The 25,812-nt window shown below is 38.7% G+C and overlaps 1 protein-coding gene across 3 annotated transcripts in view; it reads right to left on the bottom strand.

Annotated features, from left to right (window-relative positions):
- The window catches only part of MYOM1 (myomesin 1), a 156,894-nt gene that overhangs the window by 100,972 nt on the left and 30,110 nt on the right, over nt 1-25,812 (bottom strand). For all 3 annotated transcript variants that reach the window (XM_062201414.1, XM_062201415.1, XM_062201413.1), the window contains exons 3-9: nt 21,019-21,159; nt 16,726-16,975; nt 15,492-15,649; nt 9,404-9,496; nt 7,569-7,657; nt 7,394-7,456; nt 2,551-2,715 (exon numbers count right to left, since the gene is read on the bottom strand). In XM_062201414.1, the coding sequence (XP_062057398.1) occupies nt 2,551-2,715; nt 7,394-7,456; nt 7,569-7,657; nt 9,404-9,496; nt 15,492-15,649; nt 16,726-16,975; nt 21,019-21,159 (959 nt within the window). The remainder of the gene's footprint in view (nt 1-2,550; nt 2,716-7,393; nt 7,457-7,568; nt 7,658-9,403; nt 9,497-15,491; nt 15,650-16,725; nt 16,976-21,018; nt 21,160-25,812) is intronic.

The following is a 25,812-nucleotide window of genomic DNA, read 5'->3' as shown; positions in this document are numbered from 1 at the left end:
TTTTTAGCCTTCCCTCTGACATTTCCTCTAACCTATAGAGGTCATACTAGAAATCAAAGATGACTGTGATTGGTATATAATGCAGAATGCTGTTTGTGTATCTATCACTGTATCTCCAATTACATGGAGAAAATCATTTTAAATCTGTCTTTGTTAAGAACTGATTTATCCGAAGTTTCATGTGAAATCATGCTCTTTTCCATCAAATTCAAAAATTTTTAAATGTAATTTCCATTTCTAAGCCTCAATAACCAATTTGCAACATGTGTATGTCTGTTATTATCTTGTAATATTTTATGGGCAAAGTTTGCTGCCTGGTTGTTAGCAGTTCCTGTGCCAGAACTCAGGCTGGAGAATTAATACTTAGCTGTCAGATCTATGGTATCTTGGGAATGGTTGGCAAGCTGGCCTCCCACTGTGGGCCTGCCCTCAATTCTCCTCTGGGGCCATAGCCCACGGCATCATGGCAGTGGTGGCAGCTGCTGCTTCTGCTTGTGCCCTTGCTGTTGCTAACCCTGATCTAGGCTCAGGTCCTGGTTCCACCCACCACTTTGAACCACCTATGTCCCAGCATGCTCCAGGTGCTCATATCCACACCTGTAGGCCAGGTCTGCTGTTTGGTGAGCACTGAGTCCACCAACCGCTGTGTCGGGTAACCTATGCCTATACATGCTGCACTGCCATTTGGCATATCTTCTCTGATAATAGGCACGTGCCATAGTCCCATTGGTCTTAATAAAACACTGGTTCAAAGATAAAATGACTATGAATTTCAAGACAGTGATAGCAGAACATCAAACCAAGCCCAGATCCCATTGAGAGTGGGATCTGCCCAGTTTGGAACATGCCCAGTTTGCATGCCCAAAAAGTAAGCCTTAGTAGTCAAGCCTCTTTCATTAACTAATCATCCAAGTTTGGGAAATCACTGAACCTAGCCTGCCATCTGAGTCTCCCATGTAGGTGGCAGGGGACCATGTACTTGGGCCATGCTCCGCTGTTTTCCCAGGTATATCAGCAGGAAATTGGATAAAAAGAGGAAAAGCCTGGACTTCAATCATCTGAGCACTCTTATATAGATGCTGAGTGTTGCAAATGGTGGCTCAACCTGCCACACCACAACACTAGTCCCCACAGTTTACTTTATAAAACAGTTACACAGGGGCTGATGTGGTGGTACAGCAGGTTAAGCCATTGTGAATGCTGGTTCAAGTCCTGGCTGTTCTGCTTCTGATCTAGCCCCCTGCTAATGCACCTGGAAAGCACCCAAAGATGGTCCAAAGGTCTTGGGTCCCTGTCACCCACATGGGAGACCAGGGTGGAGTTCCAGGATCCTGGATTTGGCTTGGCCCAGCCCTAGCCACTGTGACCATTTGGGAAATGAACCAGTAGATGGAAAAATAAATTTGAAAAGTTTTTTTTAAAAACCAGTTAAACAGAAAAATTTATGACAACCTTATTTATACAGAGTAGCTAAATATGTCTGAAATTTAAAAAAAAATTTAAAAACTTTAAAATCTAATCCTCTCTAGAAATCAACCTGTTGAAGACTTTAAGACAAATTAAAAGGGAGATGGGAAGCTTCAGGTCTATTCGTGGCTCTCTTGCCAACATATCTTCTATCAGCTAGGATCTAGCATGGAATTTGCAGATGAATATGTACCTGGGTGGAAGTTCTGCCACCTGCAAGACAGACCCAGTTGGACTTCCTGGCTCCTGACTGTTCTGGCCCAGCCCCAGCTGTTGAGAGCATTTGTTGAGTGAACCAGTATATGGAAGATCTCTTTCTCTCTCTCTCTCATCTCTCCTTCTCTCTGTCACTTTGCCTTTCCAATAAATAAGAAAAGAAAAGAAAAGGAAAGGAGAAAGAAAGAAAGAAAGAAAGAAAGAAAGAAAGAAAGAAAGAAAGAAAGAAAGAAAGAAAGGAAGGAAGGAAGGAAGGAAGAAAGAAAAGGATTCTGGGCTTAGAATGTAAACCACAGGGTCTAGAAGTGTCACCTGGCCAGAATTTCGCTATGTGAGTTGGGACAACTCCCTTTCTCATCAGAGTTTTAATGTAATCATCTATTGGATGAGATAATCTGGCATAGAAAGGGTATATTTGAATATAAGATTGATTGTTATTTTAGAAATATCATTATTTCTTAAGTCTATTGCTTCAGCTGATCACATTACTTTGACAGCTTCTTTGTTTCATTTGTTTTGGAGCACTACCTAGACTTTAAATAGACTTTATCCCAAATAGGATGGAAAAAGGGAAATAAAATCCTTATTTATTTCTCATAGCAAAGTTATCATGACTCTAGACCCTTTTGAAACAAAGTAAGGTAAAATGTGATTTAAAGCCAGAGTCGGAAGAACTGACAGTAAAGATTTTCTTTTATTCTGCCACAGTGTTGCCACTTTGATAAATATGTAAAAACTCTTTAAAAAAGACAGTAGGAGGCCCCTCTTTAATTTCTAGATTCTGTCTGCTCTGATGAACATATCTATAATCTATTCTATAACCTTCTGAGAAAAAGAATCCAATGAGAATCCATTATGAAGACTCACCATTTCTGTACCACTGGATCTCCGGCTGGAAATGTTTGATTTCAGGTGTAATAACTACACGGCATCCCAGACTCATCGTCTCTCCCTCTCTCCCAAAAGACACATCAAACTTGTCATCAAAGTGGATCTCAAACTTCGATAAATAACCATAAGGGGTTACAGCAACTAGGTACAAAACAAACAAAGCAAAATAAAACCAAGTAGCAGTTATTTAATTTTTTTTCTCATCAAAGAGACATCAGCATTTTAATAAATACAGGCAGAAAGCAGCTGCAACAAAGAGTGATCCAATTATTTATTTGGGTAAAAATCAAGTCCTATTTTAAAAGTTCATAAAACATACACATATCTCATTTATATGGGACTTTTTGCTTCATTAGTCATAGAAGCGAATTGCTTTTTATTACTCTAATGAATAGAATCTAAAGGGTCACAATTAATATCATAAGTATAAACTGATATTACATTTAGCCTAGACTTAAATAAGCTATTAAAATATATGAATTTTTAAATTAAAATTTTAGATTTTTGGGGCCGGCACCATGGTTTACTTGATTAATCCTCTCTGAGGCGCCGGCATCCCATGTGGGATATATTGGGGCTGGTGCTGTAGCATAGCAGGTTAAAGTCCTGGCCTGAAATGCCAGCATCCCCTATGGGCGCCGGTTCTAGTCCCAGTTGCTCCTCTTCCAGTCCAGCTCTCTGCTGTGGCCTGGGAGGGTAGTGGAGGATGGCCCAAGTGCTTGGGCCGCTGCACCTGTGTGGGGGACCTGGAGGAAGCTCCTGGCTCCTGGCTTTGGATTGGCCCAGCTCCAGCCATTGCGGCCATTTGGGGGGTGAACCAACGGAAGGAAGACCTTTCTCTCTGTCTCTCTCTTTCACTGTCTAACTCTGCCTGTCTACTTAAAAAAAATAGATTTTTTTAGATTTTAGATTAAAATTTAAAATTTTAGATTAGCTTCTTCCAGGTCTCCCACATGGATGCAGGGACCCAAGGATGTGAGCCACCTTCTACTGCTTTCCCAGGCCACAGCAGAGAGCTGAATTGGAAGTGGAGCAGCTGGGACTAGAACCGGCACCCATAGGGGATGCTGGCATTTCAAGCCAGGACTTTAACCTGCTATGCCACAGCACCAGCCCAATACATTGTTATTATATGCCAGGCACTTCACATCTGATATGTCAACTACTGTGTGGCAATGACTCCACATCACAGATATTTTTCTCTTTTAGATGGAAACATGGAAGTTTACAAAGGTAATACACAGCTAATGCCAAAATTTCACAGATAACATGTATAAAATTGAAATTCAAAACCATTTCTTCCCAACTCCAAAATTTATGTTTTTTCCTATCATATTTTGTCTTTTTCCTTATACCTCTCAGTATTAACTAGAAAATGCAAATTTAAATTTATTAAGTTCAATTTTTGCCAACTATTGTTCCAAGTATTTAATAGCTATTAACTCAATTTCACTCCACAATAATCTCAGTGGGTTAGTACCATTATTATCTCTGTTTGATAGAAAAAGAAATGGATATACACAGGGCCTCATAATTGCTCACCCTCACTGTTTTCAGAAGCTGCTCAACCCAGACACTGTACTGCCTTGAACTTGGGTGTTCCCAGGAAACACTAACCAATAATGAGATCATTTCTCTTCAAACCATATCTACCATCTGTCCACATCTATATGATGATATTTCACTAAGACCAAGGAAAGAAACAACTTGGTCAGATTTTTCATGGCACTTGGAGGCCTGGATTGGCTCCAAGGCTATCTTCAGGAGTAGAGGTCAGGGTCATGAGGATGCCCTACAGTGACCCAGCAGCTCCAGACTCAACTAGATACCCAAGTAGCCCACCAAGAAACAGACTCTGACTCTGGGTTCTCGCTATATTTGATGTTGGGCCAGACTGCTAAGGGAACTTTGGGGTTCAGTAGGAAGTCACCAAGCTTAACCAACCAGAAGACAAAATATCATGCCATTATCACTTTCTCAACTCTTTATCATGTGTACTTTCTATTCTGGAAAAATTGGGTTAGGACAGGGGTTAGCAAATTTGTGGGCCAGACATGGACTGCCTCCTGTTTAGTTCCATTAAAAATGGTTTTTAGGGGCTGGCACTGTGGCACAGCAGGTTGAGGCCCTGGCCTGAAGCGCCGGCATCCCATATTGGGCACCTGTTCTAATCCCAACTGCTTCTCTTCTGATTCAACTCTCTGCAATGGCCTGGGAAGGCAGTAGAAGATGGCCCAACTCTTTGGGCCTCTGCACCAGTGTGGGAGACTCAGAGGAAGCTCCTGGCTCCTGGCTTCGGATCGGCGCAACTCTGGCAGATGCAGCCATCTGGGGAGTGAACCAGCGGATGGAAGATCTCTCTCTCTCTCTCTCTCTCTCTCTGTCTCTACCTCTCTCTGTATCTCTGTCTTTCAAATACAAAAAATATTTTTTTTTAAAAAAAGAATAGTTTCTAAAATTTTTTAGTAGTTGAAAATAATCAAAAGAAAAACATTTTGTGATACCTAAAAAGTCATAGAAATTCAAATTTTAATGTTCACAAATAAGATTTTATTAGAACGCAACCACACTCACCCATCTACATACTGTCAATGGCTACTGTCGGGTTACGATGGCAGAATTGGGTAACTGTGACAGAGACTATGACCTACAAAGCCTAAAATATTTACAATCTAGCCTCCTACAGAAAATATTTGTCATTCCCCAGTTTAAAATGTGGTTTAAGGGGCTGGCACTGTAGCATAGCGGGTAAAGCTGCTGCCTGCAGTGCTGGCATCCCATATGGGTGCCGGTTCTAATCCCGGCTGCTCCTCTTTTGATCCAGCTCTCTGCTGTGGCCTGGGAAAGCAGTAGAAGGTGGCTCAAGTCTTTGGGCCCCCGCAACTGCATGGAAGACCTGGAAGGAGCTCCTGGCTCCTGGCTCCTGGCTTCGGATTGGCGCAGCTCTGGCCGTTACAGCCAATTGGGGAGTGAACCATTGGATAGAAGACCTCTCTCTCTGTCTCTCCTCTCTCTGTGTAACTCTACCTTTCAATTAAATAAAAAAACTTTAAAAAAAATAACAAAATTAAATAAAATGTGGTTTAAAATTATAAAGACCAGATTACAAGACCCTGTTCTATCACTATGTATGGTCCTATACCACTACTTAAACTCTCTAAACTCTTTTCTTTCCTGCAAATTACAGATAAGAATGCACATACTTCATAAGCTTTTGAGTAACATTAAATGAATTAATGTATGTGAAAAATGTTTTGGTACAGTATCTGGCATAACTGACTAGTAAATGTTAACCATTAGAACAGAACCAAGGGGTCCATGCTGTGGCATAGCAGGTAAAGCTGCCACTTGCAGTGCCAGCATTCCAGGCTCCTGGCTCCTGGCTTTGGATCAGCCCAGCTCCAACTGTTGTGGTCATTTGGGGAGTGAACCAGCAGATGGAAGGCCTCTCTCTCTCTCTCTCTCTCTGCTTCTTCCTCTCTGTAACTCTGCCTTTCAAATGATAATAAATAAATCTTTAAAAAAAAAAAAAAAGGTGACTGACAATAGGGATCACACATGTAACCACGCAACAAGCCTTGGTTAAACTGTTGCCAAAATTGTTAAAAAAAATTTTTGTTAGAAAAAAAAAACAGAACCAAGGACAAGAGCTTTGTGTGTGATGTTTACTAGCATACTCTCAGAGCCTAAACCCACACCTAGCACACTGTAGGTGCTGAAAAAATATTAGTTGGATATGTAAATATAAGCTTTCTGTTTTCTGTTAGGAACAACTGGACTTAATTCAGGCCAGAGGAGGCTTGGTAAGGTTGAGCAGTAAGAGAGGTCAGGTTGAGGTGGGCTTTCAGAATCTAGCTTGAAGGAAGAAAAAGGAGATAATGGATATGGATACAACCACGCAAATTAACTGGGAACATTCAGAGGGTTGAGAAATAATCAATAGGTCAGTCTTGGGGACATTGGGATATAAGTTATAGTCTCAGAATTTCTGATGTTCTATCTCAGTATGAATCAAGTGATGGGAGAAAGAGATGGCTTGGGGTGTGCTCTTCCTTGCTTTCACCTGTCAACTGCTCCTGCCCATGGAATTAATACCAATGATTCCAATCTTTGGAATATCAAAGTTGGGAAGCATTCATGGGGTCAATGGAGTTAGGTCACTTAAAGACATCTAACTAACTAGGTAAGTGAAAAACTTGCCCTTGAGAAAGTATCTTCACCAAAAGTCTCTAAACTGTATCTTATTAATTTTTGGAAAATAAATTGGGGTTTAACTATCTTTTTCAGTCTAGTCATTGTATGTACATAATTCCTTCAACAACTATAAAAATTTTACTTTTATTATCTCTCATGAAAAGGAGTTCTGATATAAATGAAATGATTGAAGTTCAAAAATCCACAAATTACCACTGACCAGAATATTTTAATAGTTTATTCTTTTACTACATTTTGACTTTTCTTACATAATATTTTATAAATTAATGTATTTATTCATTCATTATGCAGTACCTACTCTGTGTCAACCTCTCCTTCAGTAACCACAGAATCTAAAAAACTAAAACTAACCACAGATACCTACTATGTCCATCCTAGCACATACAATGTTATAGTAAACATTTATTTCAGCATTACAGAATAGCTTATTATGTTGCATAGAGATGACATTTAGCAAATAGATAGGGGTACTTCTGAAAGATCATGGAAAACAGGATTAAAAGGTAAGTTTATTTTGTTAAAAATGTTGAGATACACACATGGTTTTTTCATAATATGCATTTTCCATGAACTTTCAGAAGACCCTTTATATTTTTGAACTTACAGCTGAGAGGCATGGAGGAAGCTCCACTGTGGAAGCGAGTATCGTCAAAGTCCCCCTTATATCCTAGAAAAGAAAACAGAAATGTATGTGAACTGATTCATGGTAAATTGGCTTTTTAGCAATGGGAAGAAATTTTAAAACAACACTTCGAATGAAACGAATCCAGCAAACGTACTCTTTACCACAACAGATGCATATGCTGAGAGCTCTCCTTTAACATTCATCGCCGAGGCCCGGTACTGAGCTGTGTCCTCAAAATCGCATCTGAAAGAACATACAGAAATAGATGGCCATGGCAGTGATGGACCTTGTACTCCTAGCAATTCTAGCAGGGAACTCTTTGCAAATCAGTGCCTAACACATGGCTCTTAGGGTCTCTCAATGAAGCTACTGTCTCAGATCCAGCTACCTGAACTACAAATATAGTCAAAGTGATCTACCACAAGTTCATGCCAGCAGCACAGGCATGGTAGGCCCTTGTGACTCTAACCTTTTTTATGTCAAAAAAGAAAAAGTCTACATAGTGCTAAGCACACGAATTACAGAGTAAATGTTATGATAAGCATGTCTAAAGATGATTGGGAGGAGCAAATGCCTAGTCATGTTCCTTTGAGCAGGTAACTATCTGCAGGCACACTGGAGTGTACATCACATCTCTGCCCTTGAAGATGGGTCTCAGTCCAGGGGCAATGGGGTGACAGGGAAGCAAAAGAAGCAAGTGTGGGACAGCCCGCCCTGAGCCACACTTGTCTTATGTATGGTTGATGGTTCTGTGTTCTCATTTCACAGCACAAATAAGTTACTCATGTTTCAGTTCTACTAAGATTCAGGCTGCATTTGCAGTTTCAGCCCATAGGACTCTATAAGAAGAGCTACTTGGATGTTCCTCTAAGTTGTAATACAAAAATATGCAATGTCATAAAAATAGAACTAGGGAGAGAATGCTCTCACAGAGAGATGAACAGGCTAAGATTTCAAAGCAGGTTGTTTTGTGTCTTATCATACCAGTTCCCTATGTTCATGGCTCCTCATGGTTTTGTTTCATTTGTTATAATTTTTTTTCTTGCTGAAAATTTACAGACATCATTAGAACCCCAAGAAGGCAAATTCTGTTGCCTTTCTCATACCTGTTTGGCTTTGAAAGCAATTACACAGCCCATGGCTGCCTCAGTAGAACCACCCATTGGCAGAAGTGCTGTGACTGAAGGTCAGGCTCAGGGCTTAGTGAATGTCGCAGGAACCAGGGTTCCGTTTGAAGCCTCCTGTCTCTTGTGCCAACACCTCCTATCTGTACAGAAGCTTATAAACTTTAAGAGAATGGAATGATGTAAATTTCTTTCTGATATTTCAGCCTGCCTATGTGTGACTTGAACTGAAAATGGAGGGAGCGTGTTTAGTTTTTCATCCACATAACTAGGTCTGCGTTTCAAAACAATCTTGGGAGACAGGCTAAACCTTTGAGGACTTGAAAATGATGACGTGGGTTCCCTTTTCAAATTTTGCTTTGTATTTTGCTCTACCCTAAAACATCCCACTCTCCATCCCTGCCTTGTATACACATACAGATTGACAAGGCACCTAGTTTTCATTAGTTCTTAGTGAGCTGTAGAGAACCATATCTCCAAGTCTAGTCTGCTTCCAAGGCTGCCCACTCTGATCTACCTGAATAGAAATTCCTATTTATGGAACTTATTTTCTTACTAATGCCCAAGAAAATTTCTCAAGTATATAAAAGGGCAAGTAAAAAGGTACAGATTAATTTTTCTCATCATCTTTGATTAAATTCAAATATGAAATCACTTTGGGAAACAGTATGCACATGTTAAGGATCAGCCATGAATATTACTTGTAGGTGTGCACCAAGTGCTCCAAGAGAATAAACGTGTACAAACGCTGTTCATTATGATCATGCTGCCTTGGGACTAATCAAGTTAGTAGCCATTAACCGGAGAGGTGAAGGATCTCCCTGATCAAATGCTGGGCAACTCAGGAACATTGATACTCTCTTACTCGTTAATCACCAGAGTGTGCATTCCATATCGACTTTCAATAATATACTTCCCAGGGTTGGCATGGACATCTATTGGCACTTGGTTTTTATACCTAGAAGACAATGAAAACAAGATGAAGCAGACTGGAGTGGAAATAACTTCGTGATTAAATATATACCCACAAAATTCTTGATCTTGCAGGAACACCTTCTATAAACAGGCATTAAGGGTCAGTAGCAGCACCTATCAAGTAAATGCAAATTAGATGAGCTTAAGTTATTAAATGCACCAGCAATATAAAGCTCCCTGATGAAGTGCTTTGTCCTCCTCTGTAAAATATACATAGAAAAGTTCACCATCCACAGCAATATGGATGAATCTGTTAGGGAAAAAGAAAAGCCAGTTTTAAAAGAGTACATAGTATGATTGCTTTTATATGAAGTACAAAAATAGAAAGACTAATTAGTACTGCTAGAAGTCAGGATAGCAATTTCTTGGAGTAGGGTGGGGAAGGCATAAGGAGGTTTCTTGGGCAATGATGCTGTTTGGTTTCTTGATTTGGGTGCCAGTTACATGGATGTACACAGTCTATGAGAATCATCAAAGTCCTACGTATATATTTAATATGTACCTTTTTGTGTCGATATTATACTTCAATAAACAAACAAAAAAGTGCTGGTCATGGGTTGCCATGACAGAGAAGAAGTCTTTGTGGGGGAGGCTATCGCTAGCTGTACAGAATGAAAGCAAAACATTCTTCCTGTTAATTTTCTTGTAGATTGCTAACAATAATGGCATTTTACTGAAAGATAATTTTGTTTCAGTGTTTTATTCTCTGTCCTAAGAAAATGGCTCTTAGCTTGGGAGAATTTGAAAAGCATAAAAGGAGAAGAATAAAGCTTGTGGCAAATTTAAAAGCTTCTTCTCAGAGGGTGAGAACATGGAGGGCCACTCCCTGAGACCCAGCTTCCACATCTGGTTTCGTCCCACATCCTCATGTTCTCAATAGCCAGAGGTTACCACACCAGCCCAGACTTTTCTACTTAAACCATTTTCTGCTCCAACGAGGAGCCGAGTTTCGCTTGTTTCCCTTGCAGACACTCCACTTTGTACCCACAGATAACAAAAATAACACAGCCATAACGATACAAAGAATTCCCCATGTGCCCGGCAATGTTCTGCTCTATGTATATCTCGGTACACTCAATCCTCACAATCTCCCTATGTGGTTGGATTCCCTTTAAACCCCATTGCCAAATGAAGAAACCAAAGCATGGAACAGTTAAAGAACCTGCACAGATCTACACAGGTCTGAAAAGAGCAGAACTTGCAGCTGAATCCAAATAGTCTGACTTCTGATCCATGTGATGCTTCCATTTTCCAGTTGTTCTCTATGTAGCTGCATTTCATTCCTTTAGATGTTTGGAAATTATTAGAAGGTATAGAAGCAGGGGGAAGTGTTAGTAAAGGAGAGATTTCTGTCCCATCTCTTTCTTTCATGTTCTCTCTCTTTCTCTCTCTCTCTCTCTCTCTCTCTCTCACACACACACACACACACACACACACACACACACACCTTATTTGGGGCTAGTGGTGTGGTACAGTGGGTTAAGCCACTGCTTATAATGCCGGCAACCCATATTGGAGTTCTGGTTGGAGTCCTGGCTGCTCTCTTCTGATCCAGCTCCTTGCTAATCATGCCTGGGAAAGCGCTGGAGGATGGCCCAAGTACTTGGGCCATTGACATCCATCTGGGAGGCGCAGATGGAGTTCTAGGACCCTGGCTTTGGGTTGGTCTAGCCCCTGTCTATTGAGACCACTTGAGGATTGAACCAGTGGACAGATGATCCTCTCTCTCTCTCTCTCAAATAAATAAATAAATCTTTTTTTAAAAAATGATTTATTTTATTTATTTGAAAAGCACAGTCACAGAGAGGCAGGAGGGGGGGAGGGGAAGAGGGAGAGGGATAGGGGAGGGAGAGGGAGATGCTGGCACTACAGGTAACGGCTTTACTGGCTACGCCACAGCATCAGTCCCAAAATAAATCTTTTTTTAAAAAGCAAGTTATTCATTCTCTACACCTTTTTTTTTTTAAATGCATCAGTCTCCTTATTCACCTGACAAAATTAATACATCCTTCAAGATTCAGATCAAATACCATATCTTCAATAAACTCTTCCCTAAAAGCTCACCAAATATGAATTGTTCCTACCTCTTTGCATATGGTTACTTGGTTAAAATAGCTAAATAAAACACATTTATCAATTTACAGTTGGAATGGTATCTCTTCTACTAAGTTTCTAGTCCCTTGAAGACGGGGATGGTGTCTGATCCATATTACTTCTACTACCATTCATGAAAGATGAATCATGAACAAATACGAGGCACTCAGTGTTGATTAAATTTGAACAGTATTTTATTGTCTAGTGCCATAGATGAACTATAGATTCATAATTTTTTTAACTGAAGGAAAGAAGTTCTGGCAAACATATAGTTCATAAAATGTACTATCCAATTAAGTGCACACATAAAAGCAAGTTGAGAGTCTTTGCTTCTTGATTCCCTCAAGGAAAGCTTTTTTTTTTTTTTTTTTAAGTGAGGACACACATTTAGTGTGCAGCGCAGGGGGTTACAGTGGGGCTTTTTCTAGTCACCCAGTCCCATCTCCCATGGGTGCAGAAGGGCCTCCATAGTAGCTCCGAGCTGGCTGGCCAGTCAAGACTTGTATACCTCCAGAGACGGGGCTCTCACTACCCTGCTGAGGAGCCGGCACCGCGGCTGGGCACCGCCAGTTTTGACAGTTTCCTCCTGGCTGCCTCCAACTGGGGGATGGGGCCGATTCTGTTGCTGCAGCCCAGCCCTCAGGACAGGAGAGGCAGCTGGGGCGGAAGCGGGACAGGAAAAGCAATAAGTAAATGTGAAGAGGGTTGGATTAGCTCAAGAATCACAGCTGTGTGGTAGGCATAGTGTCATTACTCCCCCACTCCACCCCACCACCCAGAAGACACTGCTAGTTGATACAATCTTGTCTGTTGCCAAGCCACAAGTGGACTCAATCAGCTGTCGCAAACCAGGGCTCTAGGCAGACAGTACTATTTGATCCCACACAGCCTGTGAAAAGAAATCTGCTGGCCCCTCCTAAGCCTGAACAGTCCCCATTTTGATAAATAGTAGGATAGAATTTGTTCATTGGCAAGTTCTTCTTAGTAATTGATTTAGATCATTTCACACCTAGAAGCTCCCTCTTGCTCTGTGTTTCATGTGCTAGAGAGTTTTCAGCAGTTCTCTTAATATAAGAAGAGCCAAGATTATACTAAAGAATATGGCTTGTGCTGCTTCTCCAAACCACTCAGTGCAATTCCATTTGGCTTGTGATCAAAAATGTTGTTCATATCCCTATAAAGTTTGAGTTAAAACAGTATCTGCAGCTTCATGCTGCCTGCCTTCCAGTACTACCAACTTAGCACCTTGATGCCTTTCCTCCAGCTAACGATGCAAGACTTCTCTAATATGACCTCCTGGCAAAGGAAACCAGCTTACAATACACAACACTTCAACTGTGGAGTTTCTAGTCTTTCCTCTGGAACTTCAGATGTCAGTGTCAGAAATTCCTGTTTGAAGCAGTGGACAGGATTAAGCTGGAAAGTGATTTAATTCTATTCTCCAAGGAATTTCACCTAGTAAGGCATTGAGATTTGGGGTTGGGGGGTCACTTAAGATTGGCTGCTCTCTGTAATTTTCTCAGTAATTTTATATCACAGAAGAAAAGAAGCATTTCTGATTTGCTCTGCATACATTTCACAGCTTGTCATTTCTGGAAAGTGAAATTCCAAACTGGCCAGTCATCAGCTAATTTTGGAGTGTAATCTATACCCTGGGATTATTTGTCAAAGGATTTCTTAAACCCTTGTGAATACTTAGAGGTGTTTCATTCCCTTTACCATTTTCATGTATGAGGATATATCAAAAGTTTCATGGAAAATAGAATTAAAAGTTAAGTTTATCTTGGTGCAAAACATTTTTTTTGAAATCCAGCAGTTTTTTCTTAATACTCACTTTCCACAAAACTTTTAAAGACCCTTCATTAAGTCCATGAACTTTTAGCTAATGAGCTTTGAGCATTCCATCATTTCTAGAACAACATTCTGCCACCCAGTGACTTTTCATTTCTGTGTATAAAATGTACACTCAAATCTTCCATAGAAGTGTCAGTTTAGATGTGCTGATTTTGACAAAAAGGGGTTATAGTAAAAGCTCGTTGGTGCCTAAAATATGGCCAAGTCCCCCCAAAAATTCTACAATATTTTTACTGTCAACAAATAGTGCTTGTCAAATGATGTGTCACATGTTGAGTCTCATCACAAATTGGACTGCTGATTAGAACTCAACCTTATGTTTTAAATGAATAGCTATTAAGGACTTTAAAAGTCAATAATCTGACAGAGATATATCCCTTATGACAGATTTTTAGACTTCAATAAATAAGAAAAATCTAAAATAAAACCTCACATCCTTATGTTGGGAAATAATTCTAAATTGTAAATAATTTTTATTGACTATTTTAAGTATAAACTGTTCCCCAAGACAATACGGTAGTAACTTCTACCTCCTTTGAGGCGAGTCAGGCTCTGATCATTGTGAAAAATAACAGAAAAGAAAGGAGAAGGAGGTAACCATTCTGCTGGTGACTGTGACATTCATGTAGTGTTCATACTGTGATGTAGGGCACATTTTCATCCTCTCATGCAAAAGGAAACAACATATGAAATATATGCATCAGTCACTGTAGTCTCATTCTTTGCTCTCTGTGGCAGATACTGATGACATAAGATGGGAAGATACTGAGTTTTATGATCACAAGGGCATTCACAATTGCAATAGGATACACAGTAGAAGGAGACAAGAAGTACTTATTCTTTATGGAAGGAAAACTTCTTATGGCCTCATATTAGATAATATCTCCTAATTTTCTCTCTTTTAAAAAACATGTTAATATTTACTTAGTGGAATTCATTCATTCATTCATTCATTTTTTAATGTATTTGAGAGGCAAAGAAAAAGAGAGTCTGCTCTCATACTCTGGTTCACTTCTCAAATGCCAGCAGCAACCAAGTCTGGAGGATGGAAAAGCCAAGAGTCTAAGGGTGACCACTGTGGCATAACAAGTAAAGCCCCCGCCTGCAGTGTTGGCATCCCATTTGGGCACTGGTTTAAGTCCCAGCTGCTCTACTTCCCATCCAGCTCTCTGCTATGGCCTAGGAAAGCAGTAGAAGTTGGCCCAAATCTTTGGGCCCCTGCACCTGCATGGGAGAGCTGGAAGAGGCTCTTGGCTCCTGATTTTGGATTGTTACAGCTCCAACCATTGGTGCCCCTTTGGGGAGTGAACCAGTGGATAGAAGACCTCTCTCTCTCTCTCTCTCTCTGCCTTTCTGTAACTATCTTTCAAATGAATAAATAAATAAATCTTAAAAAAAAAAAAGCCAGGAGTCTAGAAATCAATTCAGGTCCCCCATGTGAGTGACATAAACCCAGTCACTTGTGCCACCATCACTGTTTCTCAGGGTCTGCATTAATAGAGCCAGGTTTTGAACCCAGGTTATCTGATGTGGCATATGTGTGTCTTAAGTGCTAGACTAAATGCTTGCCCCCAGTTCTCTCTTGTTTCATGTTAGAAAGCACTTTGAAGCTTCAGCTCACAGGATGGGTAGAGATGTGGGCCCTTTAGTTTTAGTTTTCAAAGGCAGAATTGCTTCTGATCACAAAGTTGTACTATATTAAAAAGTGTATCAATGGAAGCAAATTTTTATTTAGTTTTTAATAGTCCAAAATAATAGTTAATAAATATTTAGTGACTAAAATTTAATACTTTATATAAAACAAAGAACCATTTGTATAACAGGATTATAAAAGAATATAATGTGTCATCTGTATATGAGAGTCTTTTCTTCCCATACATAAAAATTCATCCCAGAATCCTTTCCTCACTCTTTCAAAAGCTAACACAAACTTGTTGATACTTTCCTTGACTCTCATATAAAGATACCAGCATATGATTTCACTTAACTTTGTGTAACTGATTCCATTAGTTTCCATAAAGATACCATACCATGTGAGATGCGGTTCTGGCCAGCCTATTACAGAGCAGTGTAATTTTACATTCTCTTTCTCCCAAACGGTGTGGGAACGTGGCTTAATGGTAAAGTCAGGAGCATGGAGAAGATGGTCTTCATTCAACTTTCCATGATAGGCCTCAGTTTCTTCTAACTGAATAAACAAACAAACACATTAGCAAAATACTGGTAATGAAAGTAAATTCTGTGCTAAAATAATGAGATAAGCCAAAAATATTTTTTATTTGGAAACTTTTACCTTTAGATAAAATGCATTCATCTTGCCCTTTATAAAGATGTAATAATTTAACATTTAACATTCTAAGCTTTAACAACAAAAAATTTACCCCCCTACGGTGGGTTTCTTAAGGTTCTCTAGAATCTTAATTTCTTTAAATTTTAAAATTTCATGGAGTTTAAAATTGTTTGCCTTTCTTTGACCTATATGGGGCCAACACTGTGGTGTAGTGGGTAAGGCTGCCACCTACAGTGCCAGCATCCCATATGGTGCCAGTTCGAGTCCCAGCTGCTCCATTTCTGATCCAGCTCTCTGCTATGGCCTGGGAAAACATGGAAGATGGACCGGGTGCTTGGGCCCCTGCACCCACGTGGGAGACTTGGAGAGAGCTCCTGGCTCCTGATTGACCCAGCTCCAGCCACAGCCATTTGTGGGGTGGACCAGTGGATGGAAGCTCTCTCTCTGTGTCTCTTTCTCTTTCTGACTCTGCCTTGCAAATACATAAATAAATATTTTAAAATTTTATTTAAAATTTGTATTTGTTTATTTTTTATTTGAAAAAGAGAGACAGAAGAAGAAAAAGAGAGACTGACAGACATCATTTACCATCCACAATCCATAACAGCCAGGGCTGGATTAGGCTGAAGCCAAGGAGTCAAACAGTTCAAGTCTTCCATTGTGAGTGTCAGGGACCCAATGACTTGAAGCATCACCGCTGTCTCCCAGAGTCTGAATTAGCAGAAAGCTGGAGTCAGGAGCCAGGGCAGGTGCTCTGATGTGATTACAGGGGCATCCTAATTAGCATCATAACTCTAAGCTAAATAAATGCCCACCCTGACTTATGCATTTTAATGTTTTTCTCCTTGCTTTAGTTTTGTTTCTCCACAAGGCCACCTACTTCTTCATTTTAAATAAATCAATCTATATCTATCCACACAGAGCTTCTCTATGCATTTCCGCTTCTGTAAGTTATACTCATAGTCTTTTCTTACTGTTTTTCTCAGCGACAGGCGTTCTGCTTTTTCTCGTATTGCAACTTTTCTTGACTTTTTTTGAAAAGTTTCTTCTTCTTGAAGCGTGGAGGTGGACTGTTTGGATATCACGGACTGTTTGGACGCTGCAGACTGTTTGGATGATGTGGTTCTTTCCTCACTGGCAAGAAGATTCCTCTGGGCTATATAAGCTGCAGCTTCTTTAATTCTTTCTTCTTCTGTATCCGCGATTCCACTAACGTGCATTTGACTAAAACACAATGATAGAAAATGTGGATATTTGGATGGGCAGTGATAACACTCCTAACTTTACTAAATTCGAAGTACTAGACCCCAGATACTGTCCTGTGCCCAAAGAAAACCTGGTAAATCAGAATACATACAGAAGTCGATCAGTCCCTTAACAAATAATGATAATGACAATGATAAAACCTGTTAAGGCCCTGGTGCTTTTCACATACATTCTTTTTATCCTCACAAAAAACCTTACGAGGTAAACAAAATGTTTGTGTTTTAAATAGATGGTCAGAGAAGCCAGAGAAGCCTAAGGCTCAGAGTAGCCAGATAACTTGCCCAAGTTTGTTACAATGGTTGCCTTAGTGTGTTTAAGTGTGATTTAGTTGAAAATAAAAGATGAAATTTTGCCTTCCTTTTTCGGGAAAGAGGACATAAAATGAAATATAGTTTGTGTGCCTGTGATGCTGACACACAGTTATGTGCTGGATATGGATTCTATGACACAGCTGATGGAATTCATTGCCCAGAGCTGTTCATGTATAAATATGTTCTAAATTTAGATGAAATCTTTATGTCTCCTGTGTTACTTTTTAGGATAGTAAAGGCTGTGTGTAAATATAATATGGGTCACTATATTCATTATAATAATTTTCATTCATATTTGCCCACTGCTCTGATGAGAAGAAATGATCAAACTTGCAATTGAAGTGGTGATATTTATAGAAGTGACTTGTTTCTATTCTTCATCTCTGAAGATGGCAAGTGAATCGTAATATCCAAAAGTGCTGTGCCTAGCATAGTAATTTATGAAAGAATCTTTGTGGTGATTCATTAATGTTGATAAAATACTTGGATTATTTAACTTCTTTCAATGCCTTTGTTTGAAATCATGCTAGGGGGCCAGCGCTGTGGTATAGTGGTTGGGGCTGCTGCCCGCATTGCCAGCATCCCATATGGGCACTGGTTCAGGTCCTAGTTGTTCCACTTCTGATCCACGCTCTGCTATGGCCTGGGAAAGCAGTGGAATTTGGCCCAAGTTCTTGGGTCCTTGCACCTGCATGGAGACCTGGAGGAGGCTCCTGGCTCCTGGCTCCTGGTTTTGGATCTGCTCAGCTCCGGCCATTGCAGCCATTTGGGGAGTGAACCATCGGATGGAGAATCTCTCTCTCTCTGCCTCTGCCTCTCTGTAACTATGCCTTTCGAATTAAAAAATCTTTATAAAAAATAAAAAGAAATTATGCTGGAAGTTCAGTGAGAGAGTATATTTACAATACTGAAGATTCCTTTAAATTGAGTCTCCTTAGATCTAAGTCAGAATTGCATACTTGATTTTTCAAAATTTAAGAAAATACTGTCATTTTGTTTGCAAGTTACTACCACCTGAATCTATACAGTTTTCTAAGGAATAGAATTCCACATCTGCCTAGGTTTAAAATTTCTATGGAATACTAACATCTGTAGACAAGATTTTGTTTCTGACTAAACTTATTGAATTATAACTTTTTCTCTGTATCTCCAAATATTTATAAGGTAGCATATACTATGAAAGTTAGTGATACTAATTTATACACTCTAATTTGATGGGGTGGCAGTGGGGGGGAGATAGAATATTTTTAGCTTAGGATCCTAACATAAATCCTCTCATCTTTTAAAAATGAGACAGAAAGTAAATTAATTAAAAAGCAAATACAAAACAAACCATCAGGATAATTTGCTAGAACTCTCCATATAAATTAATATACAATAGAATGTTTGAAATGAGTTTTGTAACATGATTCAATCTGTATAATAAAGGATACTTTGGTCCTGGCTAAGACAACAACTCTAGATGAGTGAACTTTAAGCTTTCATTATCTCTAACAGTAGACATGTTGGCATAGCTCAGATAGCAAAATAAAGAAGCAAATGAACTAAATCTTGTAAAACAATAATTATTTCACATGAGAACTGAAATACACTTAAAAATATTCTGGACCCACGACAATAAGGATATTTTCTTTTATGTAAATATAAGGATTTTTTTGTGAGGATGAAGTGAATATATGTGAAAAGTACTAGGGCCTTAATACATATTGCTATTGTCATCATTATTATTATTGTTATTTGTTAAGGTGACAATAACATCTAAAATCTGGACACAAGGGCAAGAATACAATACTAACATGTTATTACCAAGTAAATATAAATTTAAAACTTCCCAATACTCTGCCTATCTCTGACAGTCTCAACTTGAAACCTGTTGCTGACACAAAGTTAACTCAGCATATGGGAGTTTAAGAAGTGAGATCTTCAGGTGTCATGCAGAATAAATGGTATTCTTTGTAACAATATAATTGCAAAGGACATATACACTGCATTGGCCAGTCCTAAATGGGACTTCCAGCTTTTTCATTGCTAGCTATGTGACTCTCACAAATCATTCAGCCTTGTTTTCCTTATAGAAAACTTGATGTACCAATACCTCTCCAGGGTAGTATGGAAAATTTTGCAACTGTTTAGACAAACCAGCTAGTTTGAGTCTCAGAAAATAACAGGTACTCAACAAATGTTCATTTCTTTCCCATTTTTTCTCAGATTGTGAATAATGTCAACATCATTGTGAAATGTTATTTTCAACATAGGAATAGAATATAAGAGAAGTAGCCATATTAAACCCAAAAGAGAATCTGAAAAAAAAAAAAAAAACACTTCAAACATCAATTTTTATACACAGTCCCAGTTACATCTTTTTCTTCTTTTCACAGTTTATTTTGTAAATTATCATTCCTTGAGATTGGCCCAGAAAAGATAAGACAGTTTGGTGGGGAAAGAGTAGGTAGAAGACATTTAGAACTTGGAGTTTTATTTTGTGCCCACGCAGGTAGAGAGGCATGGTGTGCAAGCTGACGCTTAACTGGTGTTTTTAAAATTATTTTTCTAAACAGAGTGGGGAATAAAAGCAAAAGACAAAATATTTTACTTATTTAGCTTAGCCAAGTCTTATGAATGAATATAAATCTATATTGCACTATTGTGAAGAGGCTAAGTCTGCACAAATATATTTAACAATATAAGCAAGTTTCTCTGGAAAATTCCTTTAAAAAGTCAGGCATATCAAAGACAGCAGATGAAAAGCTAAAAATAAAATATTATTTATAGCCTTCAGAGTAATTATGCCTTTTAGCAATGGAAAGAAAAACTTAGGCAACAGAATTAAGTCACCAAAGATCACAAACGAACAATTTCCTGACTTTCAGTGAGGATCTCTTTTCCATGACTTATGCCCTGAAAGGATGACCTCAACTTGAATGCCCCTTAGCTATGGAAAAATCTGTCTTTTCAAACGAAAATAAATGTTTATAAAATGAAGATAAAAAAACTAGTATTACATACACTTGTAATTTAGTAATTACAATAGTCTATTTTCCATTGAACAAATATAGGAGACACATTCAAATTCTGATTAGATTTTTTTCTCTAATTAACAATAATTGTAACCACACTGACAACTAAGATCTTTTCCACCTTCGTAAACATACCCAGTATTTTACTGTTTTGAATCTTTTTCTTTTTATAGTGATATATCTCTCATGACTACGTATAGTGTTCAATCACTAGCATTCAAGGCTCTACTTTTCTTTTCAATTAATTTCATATGTAGTACTAAGTTCTAACTAGTCTCTTTTGTTCTATAGTCATTCTATGTAATGGTAAAGATTTCTGAAAAGGAAATTCTTTTTAACCGTTAATACATATGAGGGTACTTCAAAAAGCCTGTGTAAAAAATCGAGTTAAAATGTAAGTTTATTTTGGTACAAAAAAATTCAAATCCATGCACAGTTTTTGTAAAATGCATTTTCAGCAAGCTTTTAAAAAACTTCCCATACCTCTCAGTACAAGGTCCAAACTTCTTTAGAACTTTCTCAAGTACTGAGAAAGAAAATGTCTGTCTGTCTGTGTGTGTACATATAGCGGATGTTCGATAAACGTTAGCTGCTAACATTGTTGTTGTTATCATCTTGACAACATTTACCCCCACTTTCTAACAATCAAGGCCCGAAGAGAAAGCACACGCACCGTCCTGAGAAAATGGGCACCATGTAGTCACTTGGTAGGTTCTCTTTTTCTTCTCCAGACAGAAGGCTGTGCCTGGCTCTCTTTGTTTTGGGGCTCAACTTAGATGAATAATCTTCTAACAGCAGACTAGAATCTGTAAGACTGAAATAAAACCCCTAACATTAGACAAATGAAGAAAATGCACTTAAGATATTCAAAATACTGATAATAAAATCTGTGGGTTTTTTTTTTTTAAAGATTTATTTATTTATTCAAAGGGCAGAGTTACAGACAGAAAGGAGAGACATGGAGAGAGATTGTCCATCAGCTGGTTCACTCCCCAGATGGCCACAATGGCTGGGGCTGGGCCAGGCCAAAGCCACCAGCCTAGAATTGCATCCGGTTCTTCCACATGGGTGCAGGGGCCCAAGTACTTAGGCCACCTTCTGTTGCTTTCCTGTGTGCATTAGCAGGGAACTGGACTGGAAGTGGAGCAGCTGAGACTAAAACCAGTGTACACATGGGATCCAGTGTTGCAGACGGAGAGTTAACCCACTGCACTACAATGCTGGCCCCTAAAAGAAAATTTTAACTTGGGAGAGTTTTCACAGAATCTTAGTTGAATATCCTTTATTAGAAACACCTGGGACCATAATGTTTTAGATTTTGAAGTTTTGGTGATTTCAGAATATTTATACTGACTTTACTGGCTAATCATTCCTAATCCAAAAAATCTAAGATCTGGACCTCAAATAATGTACATTATATGGACTACAAAGGAAAAACAGTCTAACAGTGATTACCTGGCTTTTCCCTCCTTAAAGTTTCAGGGAAAAGAGCAATGCTTTTATAATAAATCCAATTACCTCTGCTGTTAAGGTAATGTTTGAAATTTAGGCAGTTTATATAAAATTGATATTGTGTATCCAAATCCATTTGAAAGGGAATTACTAAAAATGTACTCTTTTTTGGAGTGAGAACCCAGGTGATTCTGAGGCAGAACCCCAGATCTTCTCTCTGGGGAGAACCAACATGTGAACAGTACAAAATGTACATATAATAGTGCAAGAAAACAAGTAGCACAGAACTGTAAGGGCTTCAAGGAAGTGCAGAGGGCACAGTGGCTCCACGTCTGGGGATGCAGGGTGGGCCAGTGCCTTTCATTCTCTGGAGTTGTCACCTGGAGTGGCCAAATTTTTCTTCCCCCTACCATGCTGCCCCTTTTCCCAGAGGGAATAGCTAGCTCTTTTTCTATAATCAGCATTAAAATTAAAGGTTAGCACCTTGAATTCGAGCTTGTGGATTGGTTACCAATTGGAAGCCAGAGTGAAATTTGTTCCTGGCTGGCTGCTCCAGGCAGTAGCAAAATGACTACAGTTCACAAAGTACAGGCTGTGCTTATACAGGCCTAAGCTTACAGAGGTATGTATTTCCTTTCACCCTTTATTACTATATAAAATCAAATTAACTATGAGGCTTATATATTTCATTTCTTTCTATTTCTAGAACAGATTTTCAAATTTCTCTACTACTTTTCTGCTTTGCTCTTTTCTCTTTACATCCATTCTAGTATCTACAGTCATATTCTCATGAGCTCATATTAATTCATATCAACATAGTTATGATTTGTCATTTTAGTTGTTCTGTTGCTTCTTTTTCTGTTATTTCTTTCCTGTAAGGTGAATCATTAAAATAATGCATCTATTAAAAAGATTGTGCCAGATGTAATTATTCCGTTCTTATAGGTAAATCAGAGCATCTGAAAATAGTTGAACTTGATGCTAATGAGTCAAGGTACAATCACCAGCTTTCATTTCATGTTTCATCTGGAACAAAAGAGGCAATAAAAAGCACTATGACATGTATTATATAGTATTTAGAAAATACAAGATCTCCCCCTGTGTTGTGCCCTCTGAAGATTTTTTATAAGCTTTTTTGGGGGAGGTGGGTACCTGGAGAGGGACATAAATCCTCAACCTTTTGATTTTTTTGATAAAAAAGAATTCACGAAGGACTAAACATTACAATACCATGCAAATAGATGATTTAGTAACATTCAGTCATTTATTGAAGCTGGTAAACAAATCTAAATCAGAGAAAATTTAAGAAATCACCTATGTAATGATCAGTATAATGATTTGAAGAACAACCATCAGTAGTCTATTTTGATATGATCCACGTATACTTAAGTCTAACATATTCTATTAAATCTTAAAGTTGGAAAGTGTTTTAAAGGATTTAAATAAAATATGTAGATTTTTAAATTTCTTTTAATTTAAATTGAGGCTTACTGATCTCTTGAGCTTTTAGTTGTATCTAACTGTTGAAAATCATCTTTTAGTTACTCAGCTTCTGAGTAGATACTAAACATGATACATTTGAATCTGTGCAGGTCTTTTATGTACTGAGCTTACATATTGAAGCTTCATGAATTTTGACTGATGAAGTACATCAGTGTAATTGAGGTAAGGATTGACTGTGTGCATGCAAGCAGCTACATGTCTGTGTTTGTATCTAGGTACATCTTTTTATATTCTGCTACTAATTGTACCATGCCCCATGTTAATATGTCTACAGTTAGCACACTTAAAATAAACATCTTCTAGTGAAGACATTATCACGTCTATGACCAGCAGCACAGAGAAGGGATAGCCAAGGCACAGAAAGCCTCTCTGGAAATATTAACTCAGAAATTGGCTTATACCAACATATAATTCACATACTGAACAGAAAAAAAAACCCTGTGCTCATAGAACTTTATAATAATTCTTGACAGGAAAAGAAAGAACAGCACTATTTGCAGGGGTGTACACTGTGCACAGAAGGTTGGGCTGCCACTTGGAATGCTTGCATCCATATCAGAGTGCCAGGTTCGAGCTCTGGCCACTCTGTGTTTCTGATGCAGCTTCCTGTTAATGCTCCTGGGAGGAGGACTCAAGTATCTGGGCTCCTGCCACCCATGTGGGAGACCCAGATGGAGTTCCTGGCTCCTGGCTCTGACCCCTTTGGCCTGGCCCAGCTCCAGCTGTTTTGGGCATTTGGGGAGTGAATCAGCAGATGGAAGGTTTCCCACCCTGCCCTGTCACTCTGCCTTTCAAATAAATATATCTTTTTTAAAACTTATAAAAGCTCAGAGCGGGATGACAGGAATATTTATGCTGGGCTCTCATTTTACAGATGTGAAGACTGAAGCCTAGAATGTATTTGTCACTCACCATGGTCACACAGCAAGTTGCTAGTTGAATTGGGACTAGCACCAACTACCAAATCTCGTCTTGATGGTCAGGTTAGTGTTCTTTCTACTATACCAGAGGTTTCCAACTTTTATGACTGAGTACTCTCAACCGAAAAATATTAGTCATGCCACCTACAAGGGGTTTTCAGGAAAACCTATGTTTCATGGAAACATAGATTGCATAGTGTGATCCCCAGGAAATCCTGTTTACAAATGTGAATAGGAATTTAGAAGACAAAGTAAACTGAGCAGAGTCATGCTGGGTAGAGATGCTACAAATTTGCCCAGGCAAGTTCCTAAACAAAGTTAAAATATAGTAACAACACACTTGAGGGGAAATTCATAATCTATAATTGTGAAAATATATTATCTGACATGTCACATTTTCAATAATAACAAAAATTATGACACATGCTAAGATACGTGTCTTAGGAAGATATGTGTCTTAGGAAAGTGTGAACCATACTACCAGGAAAACAGTAAATAAAAATTATATCTGGGTGGTCCTGGATGATGTATTTATCAAAGACTTTAAAGCCATAATTATAAATATGTTCAAAGACTAAAGGAAATCATGTTTAAAGGATGTATTGCAAATCTCACTCAACAAATAGAGGACATCAACAAAGAGACAAATTATAAAATAGAATCAAATGGACATTCTGGAGCTTAAATTACAATAGCTTAAATGAAAATTTATTAGAGGACTTAACAAAAGATTTTAGATAAAGAAAGAAAGAATAAATGAACTTGAAGATAGAAATTATACAATCTAAAAAAACCGAGTGATAAAAGAATGAAAAATTATAAGAGCCTCTGGGCCAATTGCACCAATATATAGGAAGAGAGCAAAGAGAGGGCAGGAAAATATATTTGAAGAAATAATAGCCTAAAACTTTTCAAATTTGATGAAAAATATTAATCTATGAATCTAAGATGCTAAATAAACCCAAATAATCTTTACACAAAGTGATACCTATCCCTGGATATATCATATTCAAACTGTGGAAAACCAAAGCCAGAGGGAAACTTTCACATCAGCAAGAGTAAAATGATTTATTACACACAAGGGAATGATAATACTGTTAATGACTTAAAAAAAAAATGGGGGCTGGTGCTGTGGCGCAGATGGTTATAGCCCTGGCCTGAAGTGCCGGCATCCCATACGGGCGCCAGTTCTAGGCCTGGCTGCTCCACTTCCGATCCAGCTCTCTACTATGGCCTGGGAAAGCAGTAAAAGATGGCCCTGGTCCTTGGGCCTCTGCACCCACGTAGAAGACCTGGAAGAGGCTCCTGGCTCCTGGCTCCTGGCTCCTGGCTTCGGATCAGTGCAGCTCCGGCTGTTACGGCCAATTGGGAAGTGAACCATCAGATGGAAGACCTTTCTCTCTCTCTCTCTCTCTCTCTCTATATATATATATATATATATGCCTCTCCTGTGTAACTCTGACTTTCAAATAAATAAATAAATATTTTTTAAAAATTGAATCCAAGAACACATTGACATGATATAGTTAATGCTAGGAAAAAATGTCACTCAAAAATTCTACATCCAACAATAAACATTATAAAAACATTCC

Source organism: Lepus europaeus, chromosome 9, assembly GCF_033115175.1.
Source record: "Lepus europaeus isolate LE1 chromosome 9, mLepTim1.pri, whole genome shotgun sequence".
In the NCBI taxonomy this organism is placed as follows: domain Eukaryota; kingdom Metazoa; phylum Chordata; class Mammalia; order Lagomorpha; family Leporidae; genus Lepus; species Lepus europaeus.
Note: the sequence above shows the minus strand (reverse complement) of the source record. Positions and strands in the feature narration are given on the sequence as shown.